This window comes from Danio rerio, chromosome 15 (genome assembly GCF_052040795.2).
Source record: "Danio rerio strain M-AB ecotype USA chromosome 15, GRCz13ab, whole genome shotgun sequence".
Classification (NCBI taxonomy): domain Eukaryota; kingdom Metazoa; phylum Chordata; class Actinopteri; order Cypriniformes; family Danionidae; genus Danio; species Danio rerio.
Window position 1 is genome coordinate 1,095,653 of NC_141035.1, and position 16,848 is coordinate 1,112,500.

At 35.7% G+C, this 16,848-nt stretch overlaps 1 protein-coding gene across 5 annotated transcripts in view; it reads left to right on the plus strand.

Moving 5' to 3' along the window:
* Positions 1 to 4,967: 4,967 nt before the first annotated feature.
* Positions 4,968 to 16,848, plus strand: part of mlf1 (myeloid leukemia factor 1) — a 17,198-nt gene continuing 5,317 nt past the window's right edge. Inside the window, 6 exon segments of one of the 5 annotated variants that reach the window (NM_001326373.2) lie at positions 4,968 to 5,058; positions 6,610 to 6,618; positions 9,062 to 9,212; positions 14,673 to 14,750; positions 15,715 to 15,846; positions 15,952 to 16,111. In NM_001326373.2, the coding sequence (NP_001313302.2) occupies positions 5,018 to 5,058; positions 6,610 to 6,618; positions 9,062 to 9,212; positions 14,673 to 14,750; positions 15,715 to 15,846; positions 15,952 to 16,111 (571 nt within the window). In that variant the 5' untranslated portion in view covers positions 4,968 to 5,017. 5 annotated transcript variants of the gene reach the window in all.

The following is a 16,848-nucleotide window of genomic DNA, read 5'->3' on the forward strand; positions in this document are numbered from 1 at the left end:
TCACCTCTTCAGGTGTGCTTTACTTTCTATCATTATCGCTTTCTATAGAGGAATTACCAACCTACGTCACACGGGTGCAAAAAGAGACCGGGTTCAATAGCAAACATGTCGTGTTGTGCGGTAGGATGCCAAAGTCCAAAAATAGAAAAACTTTTACCGTACACCACACTGCTTTAATGCCAACTGCAGACGTCTTTGGCTAAAAGTGAGCTGAATGGAGTGACGACCTAATTAGAAATGCTGAACTCTGCAGTTCTCATGTTATATCAGGTAAGCAGGTTCGCCCCCAAGGGCCACTCCTGTGTAAACTCTGGCCACCCCTGTGGCTACCCAATATGATTTTGCTACTGATATAATTAATTTAAATGTACTTGCATAAATTCTCAATATTTTAATAAATAAATAAATAAATAGCAGCCACTAAATTTTTTGTTGATTGACTGGTGCCACTGACGTAAATGATTCTCTGCCCCTCCCCAATCGTCGTTGACAGCGCACGCACACCTTCAATAGACAGCAATGGCAATTTAATAATTACCTTAAGGTACATTAATAGAAGAAGCTGTATTAATAATATCGTGGCTCAAAAAGAAATATGGATAAGTGATATTATTAGAGCCTGTATAGTGTGTGTAGTAATGCATTTTGTTCATTTTTTTTGTTTTATTAATTAATTCATCATTAATTTTAGACTTGGCACATATCGTATGCTATACAATAAAAGTATGTGAAAAATAACTAAAAAAAAGTTATTTATATATATGAAAAGTGTTTTTAAACTAAATATTGATTTTTTTATTCAATTTAAATTTATTATTTTTTTTGAATAAACTAAAATTTTAAGAGTAATTCATTAAACGGAATAAAACCACATTATTTCATTTTCCATAAACAAAAATATAACATTACACTGAATTCATGTTTTTGTGTGTGTGTGTGGGTGTATGTGTGTGTGTGTGTGTGTTTGTATGTGTGTGTGGGGGTGTGTGTGTGTGTGTGTGCCACCCCAAGATTTGGTGTGGCTGCTTCTGGCCACCCCTAAGAAAATTTTCTGGGGGCGCCACTGCAGGTAAGTTCACGTTATGCTGAATCAGACACATTACTCATATTTGATTGCAGCAATGATTTCAGCAGAAACAGTTAAACATTGTGAATTAAACTGCGAACACTGAATGCTCAGAATGAAATGTAAACATGTGTGTTCACATACCCTGCCGTACAGCTGCAGTTGGCTGTCAGAATGCAGTAGTTCTGCTTGTTGGTGATCACCCAGGCCTTGTACGGCTCCGTTTTCTTTCCTTGTCTTTGGCTAGGCAGATTCTTGGTTTTTAGCTCTACATAGTGTTGAATCTGGTCAACCAGTAATTCGTCTATATTTTACTGTTATAATGTCAGTCCCTAGAGGGCGCTGTTCACCTGAATACAGCAAACACACACTATGAAGTTCATGCAGATTAATATTACATATACAGATCCTACTATTAATCAACAGACTTAAAATAGAAAGATGGTGCGGCGCGCAGCACTGGTGTAGAGTTACAGCACACAACAAACACGAACACACTGATGTTCAACTGAGTCATGATCACAGGACAAAATCATCAGTAAATCCCTCAGACTGCATTACATGATGAGGATACCTTAAAAATGTTAACACATACATGGGGTTTTCCTGTTTTATGGGGTTTTCCACAGATTTGACCATGTTTATAGCGTGCAGATGAATGCTGCATTATTCTTTCCTCTTCCCCCAACCACGTCAACCATCACAGAAAACAATCTGAATTTTTACATTTGAAGTACTTCATTTGGTTTGTATTTATAAGTTGTTTTCTTCATAACCCCAAAATAATCACTGGTATTATTCTACTTGTGGGTACATTCGGCCTTTACAACGTCAATTAAAGTGACTACACTGCAGAAATGCTTTTCTTGCTTAGATTTTTTTGTCTTGTTTCTAGTCTAAATATCTAAATTTTCTTATATCAAGAAGCATTTTCTAGACAGGCAAATCATATTGTCTTGTTTTAAGAAATAATATTCCAATATTAAGTGAGTTTTTCCTTAAAACAAGCTAAATAATCTGCCAATGGGGTAAGCAAAATAATCTTGTTTTTTTCTTTTGACGTAAGTTTCCTTCTCCTGTTTGAACACAAAAGAAGATATTTTGAAGAATGCTGAAAATGTGTAACCAGTGACATCCATCATATTTGAATGTCCTACTACTGAAGTCAACGGTTGTATGTTTTCAGCATTCTTCAAAATATCTTCTTTTGTGTTCAAACGTGTTTGGAACAAGTCAAGGGCGAGTAAATAGTGAGTTCATTAACTATCACTTTTAAAAGAACACACACACACACACACACACACACACAAAGACACATACTGTAGATGCTGCGTGTGTACATAAGAGTAGATGTCGGCTGAAAGTGTGTGTGTGTGTGCTCTGAGGGAATGATGAGCTCTTCAGTAAACGTCTGTCTGACATCAGGCTGACAGATGCAGTGTATCAGGTCTCTCTGTGGCTGGTGGGATGTTCTTACACACACACACACACACACACACACACACACACACACAGATGCTGCTTCTATGTGCTGGATCCTCCACTTACAGCTCTTACACTCTTTCTGAAAATATATCATGACATAAAGTTACAGCTAAACTCATTTTCCTGACAGCTTTCTGTACGGTTGTTTTAGTTTACAGTATTTATTGACGTGCAATATTAGGGTTGTAAAGGGGGTTTTAAACATCAAAACAACACACATGTGATTTAATTCTTATATAGTTTTATTCATTTCATACATATATTTTTACATGTCACCCTTGACCACAAAACCAGTCATAAATGACGTTTTTTTTTTTAATTTATACATCATGTAAAAGCTGAATAAATCATCTTATTATTAATTTTAATAATTATTATTTTAAATAATATAAAAAAAATTAATTAAATTTAGAATAAATAAGATTTAGATCATTAAATTTGCCCGAATTAAGTTGCTATCCAAATGTGTATTTGTGTATTTACAGCAGGAAATTTGTAAAAATCAATAACTTTCCTATTGACAAAATTATCCATACATGGTTTTGTTGTCCAAGGAAACAAATGTTTAACCTCTTAGGGCCTAAGGTGTTTTCATATTTGCATTTTTTATTTCTCTTTGCTATTTGGGCTTATTAAAACCTAATTAGAATAAAAACCTAAGTATCATCTTTTGATATGATGAACTTTTAGAAAAAAAGGATGTCCATATATGTGGACTCGTGGTCCGAATTTACATAAAACACTTTTTCCTGACTGTTTTTTAATGCATATTTAACATACTTTTTTTTTTTTAAATTTTGACTATCAGAGTGTAAAAACAACATTTTTCCCCCCAATTTTGGACAGTTAAAATTAGTGTTTGGGACATTTCATATGCTGCAAAATAGCTGCAGGATGACACTGTATGTCTGTAACAAAATATAAAACATTCAAAGTATTTTAAATAGACACTTAAGAGCTAAAATGTGATGTCCACATATGTGGACACTAAGCCCTAGGAGGTTAAAATATTAACGCAGACACATCTGCATATCCTATGTTTTTAAATTTTCCAAGTGATGGGTTGCAGCTGCAAGGGCATCCGCTGCGTAAAACATACGCTGGATAAGTTGGCGGTTCATTCCGCTGTGGCGACCCCAGATTAGTAAAGGAACTAAGCCGAAAAGAAAATGAATAAACAAAAAAATGTTTTTAAATAGTTCCAAATATATATTGAAATCACTTATGAAATGTGAAAAGTTTGGTCTACATTGAGCCCAATTTGTCTTATGTAACATATACTTAACTGATAACATTAAAATATTATATAACCCAGGTAGCAAAGAATTCTGGCCCAGATTTGGCATAAATCTGGCACAGCAGGCATTTATCGGGCACTGGCATACAGCATGCGGGCCAAACATGGCCCTGGTTTGGCAGAGGCACACAATACTTGGGCCAGATGTAAAATGTAGTATTTGGCCCAGATGTTATTTATTGATATGTGGGCCATGTAAGTTTGGCCTTTAAAATACTTTTTTATTATTTTCAAATAAAGAAAATAAAAATCTACCAATCAGGTCGCTTCGAGAAAAAGCACACCAATAGCACGCCTAAAGAGCAGTGATATATGGGTTTATGAGTTTCATTGCAGTTGTGACACACCAACATACAATATCCGGTCCAGTTCAGGTTTACTTATGAGTAATTAGCTTGGCTAAGACTTGACTAAGATATGGTCCATATTTGGCCCTTGTCTGAAAGTCAGACTTGGTCCAGTCATGTACCGTAATTCACTGCGGCATGTGGACCAAGCTAAAGCTGACTGTGTGGGCCAGAGGTGGGCCAGAGATATTTTGCTATGTGGGAAGTAATACAAATATAATATGATATAATAAAAAATATGTCGTCAAATTATTCAAAAAAATTCTAAATATTCAAATTATATTCTATTTAGAAAAGAAGAAATGCAAAATATAAATCAGGAAGTAATTTGAGAGAGACTGAAATACAAGTACATACAATTAAAAAGTGATAAGGACAAGTAAGAAATAAGAAAAGAGAACAAAGAGAAAGGGGAGGCACAACAAAAATTATAAAAATAAAAAATAAAAACACAGAAAGCAGCAAAGATAACCTTACTGGAAGCATGATCAAATTATTTCAAAATGAAACGTCTTGTCTATAAACACATGTTGTTTGTGTTCATAATACAATTCAGAAATTAGAGTATTCCTGTATAGCCATATAAACACTATAATCTTACAACAAACCTGCGCTGATGTGGACAGAAAGTGCCAGAATTAGTCGAGTTTTCTAGAAAATTAAAAGTGTTGTCATGACCACACGGACACAAAACAGAGATACCAGTGCGTCAGTGTTCAGCCAATCAGCGCGCATAACGCCAGTCACGTGCCCATCCTCCGCTGCTGACTATAGTAACCGAGTGCGTCCTTCCAGAAGAGCCGAGATCCTGAGTCCGTCAGCATGTTCAACTTCAGACAGCTCGAGGAAGACCCTTTCTTCGCGTGAGTCTTTATATTAATTCACTGTTATATTACAAGTGTTGCAGAAATATGAAAAGACAGTCTTATTGTGGCTTTAGACACAGTTTGGAGCAACTCAAAGCATAACGATGAGGTGCCAATGTGTATGCAAATTAAATGAGTGTATATATATATATATATATATATATATATATATATATATATATATATATATATATATATATATATATATATATATATATATATATACAGCACTGTAACAGCAGCTGTTACAGTGAACCTACAGTCAGTGACCTGCGATAAACAGTGACCTGCGATATATATATATATATATATATATATATATATATATATATATATATATATATATATATATATATATATATATATATATATATATATAAAACAAAAAGAGCGTTTTTAACCTAATAGACGTAATAATACATACATCATATAAGGTTATTGTGTTTTATTACATTAGTCTGTTATGTTTTAAAAGTCACTCTTTTTGTTGAACGATTTCATAACACAAATTGTTGCTTATATTATTTAGATGAACAAATAAATCTTATTATTTGTTGTGTTATGACCCTGTTTATCGCAGGTCACTGACTGTAGGTTCACTGTAACAGCTGCTGTTATTGTTGTTGTTGTGTTGTGAGTTTCGATAAACTCCTTAGACTAGTCTTACAAGTTAGGCACTTTAATTTGGGTTTTGATTGTTCATAATAATTACAAGATGTTATATAAAGGCAGATTAGTCTAATTTGAATTCAAGAATGAAGACTAGCTGATGAAGACTATTTCAGACTAGTTCCTAAAACCCTAATAATCCATTTAAAACCCGTGTACTGTAAAATCTATGTACAACCAGTGGATTGAATGGATTGGTTAATTTAACTCAGGATTTGGCTCAAAATAATCATTTCTACAAAGTAAAAAAAAAAAAAGAAAAACAACATAAATATACATTCAAAAGTTTTTAATTAAAATACACATTTTGTATAAACTTGCTCAGTTTTATACTGCAATTATGTGACTATATATATATATATATATATATATATATATATATATATATATATATATATATACTGTAGCTTGGATAATAAGATAATAAGTCATAAAAATATCTACGAAGACTAAGAGGTTTATGTATTTATATAACATTATACTGTAGTCATCATATCATAGATATTTTTACAACAAGTATAAATAACCAGAACGCAAAAATGCTCTTTTTATTGTTATAATTTATTTTTTAAAATAATTATAAAAAATAGTCTGTGAATAAATATGTTTTGAGAATATTTTACTTTTATTAATTTTTTTTTTTTTTTTAGCTTTATCTAATACCTACTAGATGCTATGCAATTTTTTGGGATATTGTTGTAGAAATGTCTATCTCTGCCATGTCAAAGCAAAGCCCAATGTGTTATGAAGGAAAGACACTTAAAGTGTCTGTGTTTAACTCTGAAATCACTGTATAACATTTAATGCTTTACCTTGCTGTACTGTAAAACAGAAAGTATAATGAAGATTATTTCTGTCTCTTCTTTCTTTGTAAAATAGCTCATCAAGGTATGCACGTCATGTCCTCAGTGTCCAAGCCTGACACAGACTGAATGGGGAGATGGACAACACTCACAAAGCATGTTTATTTTTAAGTGAATGTGTGTTTAATATAGTCTGGGTCATATTATATTTCTGACCCAGGACAACAAAACCAGTCTTATGTTTGTAGGAGTAACCAATCATATTTGCTAATCCCCAAATCATTAGAATGTTTAGTAAAGATCATCTTTCATGAAGTTATTTAGTAAACTTCCTACTGTATATATTTATCAAAAATTTGAACAACTTTAAATGTGATTTTTTCAGAATTTAGATTTTTTTCACCCTCAGATTACAGGTTTTCAAATAAAGTTTCTCGAACAATTATTGTGCTATCTTAACTAACCATACATCAGTGGAAATCTTATTTATTCATTCAGCTTTCAGGTGATAAACAGCTCTCTGATTTTGACTGGATTTGTGCTCCATATTTCTCATGTCTTCTGTCACTTTGTTCATGGCTTTTGTGAAAATGCTGCATGTCCCACAGGCTGTTGAAACTAATCAGTTTTAAATAAAAGATCTGCTAACTGCCCAGGAGAGATTGTGAACCAGTGTCATATAATGGACAATAGTTGCATCTCTAATGACACGCTATACACTTATGCACTGTGTAGTATAAGGTTTATTGTCATCTCAAATGGCTCACTGATGTATTTTTACTAAACGAAAACTCAAACAGTTTCCTACGTGACATTTATTTGTTGCCAAATTAGTAGAATAACTTACCCAACTCCCCAGCAGGCACAGGATGTCATTATGATGTCAGTTGTACCCCAACATCGTGGGGACGTCATTTTGCTTTTTGTTTGGAAATGAAAATCAGATTGACGTCAGAACCCAACATCAGGGTTCCAGCATCGAACAGACATTACATTTTAATTACTTTCCAACGTAACCTAAAAACAACTAACTGTCAACTTGTAATGATGTTACAGCTTGACGTTGTGTGGACGTTACCATTGTGAATAAATAAATAAGCGAACTACGATTAAATCTCAGTATTTGACTTATAATAATATAATGTAATAATATGAAATAATATATTATATTTTGACTTACAACATGATGTTGGTTTAAGATTTTGACTGGACGGTGGAATTTGGTCACTTTCCAACACAACCTAAAATCAAAATATCAACGTCATTTTATTATCAGACGTCAAAATAACATTGTCCGTAGACGCTGGCGGCCTAAATCTAACCTAATATTAACGTCTTGTGATATTGCGTGTCTGTTGGGTACCATTAGTTCCTATCAGGTCTAGAACTGCATTCAACATCAGGAAACAGCGTAATCATTTATGTAGGATAATTTTGCACAACCTCAAAAATTTAATTAAAGTATACTGTAAAAATATTCTTATCTTGATAATAGTATTTGTAAAATACATATCACAGACATGTGTGATAAATTACGTTTATTTCATGCATTGGTTGTTATTCTAAATTTGACCAATCAGATGGGGCTTTACTATCCTCAACCCCGCCTTCTCAGTATTTGCTGTTCTACTATTGTCTGGAGCGGCCCATAATAGGGCTGCACGACAATGCAATATTTTTTTGTCTGCGATTTATATTAGGCTAGTTTTGCTATTAGGCTAACACTTAAGATATTAGTACCCCTCTCACAAACACTAAACAACTATTATTGTAGTTTTCATTATCAGTATCTCTCCAGTTTTTTGTAAAAAACTTGTAAGAGAATGCGTTTGAATATTAAAAAATTTAATAAAGTTGTTGTATATTGCAAAATGATCAGTATTGCGTTAATAGTTTATGCAATTTACGCATCACAATTGTAAATGTCATATACATTTGACCAATCAGATTGGAGCTTACTATCTTTAACCGTCTGTACTCTAACTGCTAATATTACGCACATTACATTGCGCATTGGGTGTAAATTCGATTAGAACTACAAACTCGGGTGAAAAGCAAAACAAACTACAAACATGGCGGACACGCAAGACCTTTGGTAAAGTTGTTTGAATGACAAATGAATTAATATCTAGCCAAGTGCAAAATATTTAAGTCACGTTTTCTGTGTTATATTTCATCTGAACATCAATGCTGAACTTAAATAGAGACGTGCTTGGACGTTAACTTCTGCATACATAGTATCTAAACACCTGAGGAGGTATCTCAAGGCAGATTCACACGCAGCTGAATGTCCAGTGTGGTCAGTAATTACATATGGAATTAGGGTGTGGAGATGATTGACAGGTGGTGTAACTAAGCAACATAATGAGCAAGTAGTTTGTGGCAAGCTTGCACACTCGTCTGTTACTCAAAAGCATGGACTTTTTCAATGTACATACTTTTAGGACATAGTATAAGTATGCGAATTGCGACGCAGCGATGATGTTATTTTATTTTTCCATTGTGTTGTCTCTGGTCTTTTTCTATAGCGACCCCTTCAGGCTGCATCACGAGCGCATGCGGCAGATGATGGGGGGGTTTTCTGACCCTTTCGCTCAGAGCTTCATGCCCAGCATCACAGATGTCCACCAGCGGGGTCACAGACATCCTAACACCGGCCCACGCCAGCGCAGTGACCGAGTGAGTATTTGAGCTCATACTTCACTACGGTTGTGTTCTCCTGTGGTGTTGTGGGTTTAACTGACCCCGGGATGCTTTCTGTACATCTGGCTACAGGAATGAGAGCTTCCATTTATGGCTGCCCAATATTGATTGTTTATATTGCGATATAAATGTAATTTCAAAAGATAAACAACATAACGCAAACATATCGTTATCGCGATAATGGTATTTGTAAGATACATATCGCAGAAGTGTGATGAATGACATTTCTGTTATCCATTGGTTGTCATTGTAAATTTGACCAATCAGATGGGGCCTTACTATTTTTAACCCCGCCTCCACAGTAATTGCTGTTCTGCTATTGGCTGGAGCGGCCCAAAGAAGAGCTGCACACTACTGTTGCACAATGTTTATGAAATTGTTCTTCTCTCACAGTCGGCATTGGTGTTGAGTTTATCATTCAAAAACATCGCCTACTGTAGCACAGGGGTGTTGGAGTGTTCGAAAACAGTATATTAATCATTAAATTAATTCTGGTATGGCTTTTTATTTAAGGAAATGTATAAAAGTCTGTTATACTATAAATTAATTGAGGTATGGGTAACTGCAGTCTCGAGCAATGGGCGTGGCTAAAGGTAGGGGCGTGGTAAAAGTTATTTCATTGGTCAAAGGTTTTATTCCCGGTTAAATGCATTGGCTGAACAGCAAATCACCAAACGCGATGGTAAGACGTGTTGCTGACAGCTGTAATCAGACGTGAATTAAGATAGTTTTGTTTTTCGATTAAAACTGTTGGTAATTTGTTTAGGTGTTTGTTTTGTGCCAATATTTTGAGACCTCTACTAATGATACACACTCATCTGCAAAATCACAAAGTTCGCACAGTTCATCACTAACGTAAGTACCATTTATTTTGCGTGATGCATTTTAAGATCATTTGTTGGGGTCATATGTGATGACATGAACAGCGATCCCACTTAGAAATCTGACACGTCAGTGTGTACGTATGCAAATTAGGATACATAAATGACACGCGTTCATATGTGGATTTTACTAAAAAAATTCGACCAATGAAAAACCTTTGACCACGCCCCTACCTTTTGCCACGCCCATTGCTCCAGACTGCAGTTACCCATACCTCAATTGATTTGTAGTGTACCAGAGCTTTTATACGTTTCTTTAAAAAGGAAAGCTTGAAATAAGAGAGTTTTTCAAGACAACAAAGAAGCTTTGCGCCTCTGACTCTCAGGCTTTCTGGGAATCGGACTATTGTAAAGTGTATAATAATAACTGCAGACCGTTCTGTTGAAGCAGCTCGTAATCATGTGATTCAGTCGATATATTATTTAGAAAGTATTTCCGTCTTGAAAGGTCACCACTGAGTTGTTATTTCTGAAGCTGTGCTTGGCTGCTACTGCAGGCGAAGCAGACTCTATTCTGGTGTGTAAATCTGGCTCAGGGCCTGCGGAGCTTTTCACCTGTTTTATAGGACAGCAGGTGAAAATGCTGCATCTGTTCACCCGCTAGAGCAATGAAACAAGAGTTGTCATCTCTAGTACTAGTACATCTGGATAAATTGCGTCGCCCTTGCACCTAATTATGTTCAAAAGAATTTAAAATGGCAAAAAGGACAAATTTGTACCCCATTTCGAAAGCAAAACCTACTCTAATAGGTAGTGTAACCTACACAACGTTAAGTGCAATGTGTGGGTGAGCGCGTTTCCATGTGATCCAGTTATGTTGTTGTTCTGTGACTGCTGGTGTGGGTTGCTGTATGGTAAAAAAATAGTGCAATTGAAGTAACTAGGTTAATTTCAATGTAAATAAATAAATAAAATGTAAATAAATCTAATATTTTGGCCATTTTTGTGCGTTTTTGTGAGTTTTGGACAGCTTTTGGGCTGGAAAAAGTCATCTATATCTGGCAACACTGAGTGTGAATGAGGCTTCAGAGTGTGCCTCCAGCTGCGTCAGATAAACAGTAGGGATGGCCGATACCACAATTTTTAAATTCGATACGATACCGATACTTTTTGTTACAATTTTTAACGATACTGATATCAATACCACTTATTATTTCAAATGTTAATGTAATTTTACTAAATAATGTTAATAAAAAAAAATCATCACATGTAAATATACTTGAACATATATATATATATATATATATATATATATATATATATATATATATAAACCTATATATAAATGTTTATAAAGACTGCTTGAATTGTTGCTGTGTACACAAATATTGCTCGTGCAATGCTTTTTCAGCTAATGAGCATGACAACATGTTGCGTTACCTCTCTATTGTTTCTTCCATTGTGTCATTCCGTAATGCAGAAGTGTGCGATTTGCGTGTGTTGAGTACGTAAGTTATCTGAAAGGCACATGATCGCTCACATGACGTTCCGGCGCAGATTGATTGGTGTAACGTCTTGTATACAAAGCGTCACATCGCTAAAACATTTAGTTATGCAGAAATTATTAAAATATAGTTGAAATATTGATACTTTAAAAAAATATCGATACCAAATTAGAAGCTTCTAAGTAACGATATGTTGATACTCAAGCATCGATGTGCACATCCCTAATAAACAACACAGTGACAGGCAAGAAGAAAGCAGATCTCACGTAACGTTTGTGAGAAATACTACAATAAGAACTTTCCCAATGATTATTTGATGTATTTGTCATGGAGGTAATTCAAGCCTTTCTGCAACGGTGAGTCACACACAATGTCCTTATCTGCTTGTTAAGTGTGACGTCACGCGAAGCGGCTTCCGGGTCCAAGCGCTCTATTCAACTAAATGGGGAGACTCATGAAATGGTAATAAAAAACGTTTACAAATTTAATGCTTTCGAAAGTCACGACCGCAGTATATATGTCTATGCCTAATATCTTTTGGCCAGAAAGTGATTCATTTTTTTATAAATTGTTACATTTTTGGTATTTGTTATGCAGCAAGCCCAGGGATTGTTGTGTACACTATGATTTTATATAAAATTAACTTTAATGTGTGATAGGAATAAAACGTGATCATAATCGAATGATTTCTCCACTCAAATGAATGGCGGCTTGGACCCGGAAACAGTATTACATACGTCACAAACACGTCACCACTTAACAAGCGGATAGCACACACACAGTGTGCACGTTAAGCTTTGCACTGTTTGTGTACTTTACTGACAGACCAGATTACTGCTTTCCGATAGCCTGACATTAGAGTGTGAGCAAGTAGCAAACTTAGCTTGCTGTTAGCTAGAGTGAGTGGGCTTAACAAACCACCTGTAGAAACTCTTCAAATGCACCACTTTTCCACCAGACACTCCATCTTACAAGGACTCGATAAGGAGAAAAGTGTTTACTTGTGAATGTGCCTCAAAACATACTTGCTTTTTAGCTTTAAATACCTCTTTTGCTCAATTTCTTGCACTATTTTTCTGTCTTGTGTAAAAGTTCTTGTATAGTCCGTCTTAGGTTATGTGTACCGTGAAGTATTTATAGTGTATGTATAGTTAGATTAGCGCTCCAGTATGTTAGTTATGTATAGGTTTAAAATAGCTCTCACTCCCAGTGTTGTGTTCATACTTACGCTTATTGATATAGCACCGCGATCCTGCAAGACATGACATTTCATTCCACTGTATGTCCACACATGACAATAAAGCTCTACTTGACTTGATATTAGCACATGCTCATGATTCACATGTGTGTTTTAGCAACAGACGTGTTCGTTCAGTAACCTGAGAAAGTTTCTGATGCTCTGATTATTCCCAGAACTCTTCCTAGAACTCCTGTACGGCTCATTTTCTGAATCATAAGTGCTTTTCCCCATTGGGTGTGTTGAATCATCTGGAGCTGTAAGACGAGACTTGGCGCTGTGTTAGCCTGTAGCATAAATGGGTCACGACCTCAGGCCCACAGCCACCTAAAATAGCATCTGAGCAGCACTTAAAAATACAGGCAGATAGCCTGGTGGCGTCCTCTCCCAGGCTGTATTATCTGCAGGGTGTTGATGGTTTATAACTAAAGCTGAACTCCAGCTGCTCCTCCGTTATTAGATGTGATAACCAGAGGTGACAGCTACCAATCTGAGAAGACATTCACAGCGCTCAGCAGAAACCTTCAACACGTTTTTACACACACTTTTCACATCTGAAGTCCATCCACATTTAAAAACACAAGGAGTTTTCATTTTCACACAAGAGTCAGATTTGATCTGAGTCAGAATTATTCGCCCTCCTGTGATTTTTCCCAAAGGATGTTGAACAGATTCAGGAAATTTTCACAGAATTTGCTATAATATTTGTTCTTCTGGAGAAAGTCTTAATAGTTTTATTTTGGCTATAGTAAAAGCAGTTCTTAATTGTTTTAAAGCCATTTTAAGGTCAATAATATTAGCCCCCTTTAAAAGCAATAAAGAGTTAAATGATTATATATATATATATATATATATATATATATATATATATATATATATATATATATATATATATATATATATATATATCAGGGTTCAACGCTAAGGATTTTTTCTACTCTTAAGTGGTTTAGATTTTTACTTGCCCTGCTAAAATTTTAACTGGCCCCACCAAAAAAAAAGGGAAGTTAATAGCTATTTTTAACCACATATTTTAAATAATGTGTCAAAAATAAAGTCTGTAAATCTAGAATTTCAATACTTAAAAAACAATTGTAAATATACGTGTTATGCAAAGAAAAAGAGCAGTATGGAAAATGTGGAGGCATTTTATTGCAGTTTGAAATTACTTAACAAAAGGTGGCTGACTTGTCAAACTGACGGCAAACTATGCATAACATCACTTCATTTTTATTTTGTCGTGTTGTTTCCACGTAAATGTCTACTTCCAACACGTTAGAGACAGACATTTTCGTTTAGCCTTTTAATTTGATGTTGCCGCCATGTTGCTGTTTCTACGCTGTACTGGTTGTTACCAGGTTACAAAAAAAAAAAAGTAGCATGGTCAAATCAATCAGATAAGACGAATCGGAAAGCAATATGTTGCTTACGACATTACAGAGAAGGTAGCATTTAAAGATTTAAAAGCACAAACTTAAAACGCACGCAATTGACAAATAGTCACAAACTAGTTCAATTTAAGCGACAAGGCAGCACTGTCCCAATCAGGCCAAGAATGATCCGGTCTACTGTCCCAAGTGTCTTTTACGCTGGCCCTGGGCCACCGGGCAGCCCTTATTGTTGAGCCCTGTATATATATATATATATATATATATATATATATATATATATATATATATATATATATATATATATATATATATATATATATATATATGTATGTATGTATATATATATATATACAGTGCAATTATTGTCTACACTATATAGATGGCAGTGGGTGAATGTGTGTTATTAAATCATACAGTATTCTGTGCTGAAGGGTTGTCTGCGGCATCACTAATGTGTGTGTGTGTGTGATTCTTGTCATCAGGAGCTGGACTTCTTTGCCAATCCTTTCTCTATGATGGAAAGCATGAGGAACCGGATGGAGGCGATGCACAGACATACTGTAAGTCTGATCTCTTTCTGACATTACAGCAGTATCTCATCTTATTACAGTGCCTATGTTTACATGGATATTAGATAAAGTGAGGCAGATAAAGTGTTGTCTCGCACTCCCTAAATTTATCAAGGTGTAAAAATGCCTCATCTCATGGCCAAAACAGACATCTGTGGCTGAAAGTCTGAATCATCTTGTGACAGATAGATACTGTGGATTTATGTGAACTCAGTCACGCTAGGAGCATTTTAAAGCATAGATATTTACATTAGATGTCGTCTACGCTATTGTCGTCTATTGGAAGAAAGGCATCATTAAAGCCGCCATTTTAGTACAGGGTAGCGCTCCTTTGAAATGAATGTAGGACCAAGGTGCAGTGGCGGACTGGCCATCCAGAGTCAGATATATATATATATATATATATATATATATATATATATATATATATATATACTTCTTTTCATAAATGTATTTATTTTCATTTGTTCTCATAAACCGCGCGGACGTGAATGCGTCTGAGTGTTCTGATTGGCTAAAGTAGACGTCTCACGTCAGCACGTTCAAGACGTGTTTGCGCTCTTTTCGGCAACTTCCTTCTGCATTCACACAGCGCAGCATTCTGGCTAATTGCCGGTAATGTTACAACTTCACTTTCCGGAAAATATCCAGAACGAATTTGCCGGTATTTTCAAAAAGGACCTGTTCACACATACAACCTTTCACATATAAAGTTCTGTATGTGTGAAAGGGGCTAATATCAACAGCAGCGCTGGTGTACAATGCGCAGCTGATTTAGTGGTTGCCTAGCAACATAAAAAGTGCAGCACACTTCTTTTCTTCTAGTATCACAACGGAAAGCCCGTTTGGTGTGACCGGCTCCTAAAGCTATGTTTACATGAGAGCGTTGTAGCCGAAAACAGCACATTTCCAGTCAATAACACGCCGCTTATTCTTCTGTTTGTGTTTCCTCCAGGACAGCATGTCATCTCCAGACTCCAACAGCCACTCCTTCTCCTCCTCCTCTGTCATGACCTACTCGAAAGTAGGAGACGAGCCGGCAAAAGTGTTCGCAGCCTCGTCTCAGACGCGCTGTGCTCCTGGAGGAGTGAGTACCACACACACAGACACACACACACACTCTTCTGATCAGCTAACACACACACACACTTCTCTGATCAGCATCAGCAGCTGGTGTGTGCTCTGTGTCCAGATAAAGGAGACCAAGAAGTCTCTGCGGGACTCTGAGAGTGGACTCCAGAAGATGTCCATCGGCCATCACATCCAGGACAGAGGACACGTCATCGAGAGGAAGGAGAACAGGAAGACTGGAGAGAAAGAGTTCAACCAGGACTTCCAGAACATGGACGAAAGTGAGCATTCATTTAAATGGCTCATATTTTATTCACATTTGGCATGTGGCAAACGTTATAGGGCACAGTTGTTTAAACCCAGTTGTGTGTCAGCAGTGTGTGAATATCTCCAGCTTCCAATGGTCAACATGTATTAACTGTATTGTTTATTGTCAGACTTGATGAAAAGAGTCTGCAGAAACATTTTGATTGACTTTTTTCCTTTGTATGATGTCATCAGAGGGGGAAAGCCCCGCCCACTAGTGACCATCTCTCCCTCATTAGCATAGGCCGTTAGTCTTGTGTTTGAATCTGCCACTATGCTGACACACTGGCATCTGTAGCTCCGCCTTCTTCTGAAAAGAGCACAATCTCATTTGCATTTAAAGCGACAGTCACCAAAACACCACAATTATGATCAAATCCTGAAAAGGTCAGTTTCAGAGGGCTAGAGAACATTATCTGTGTGCTGTTTTGAATAGTTCACCCAAAACTTAAAATTCAGTCACTATTTAGGGTCACATTATATATATATATATATATATATATATATATATATATATATATATATATATATATATATTTAGTCACATTTTCCTCATCAATGAGCTTCTTTTCTACTGTTTTTCAATGTAAACACACGCTTGGATGGATGTGTGTGACTGTTACGCTCGCGTCTTTTAAAGCAGTGGACCAATTAAATGAGCGTAGTGCTTCTGTCTATAGTAGAAAGCTGTCATGACAATCATTTTATTTAC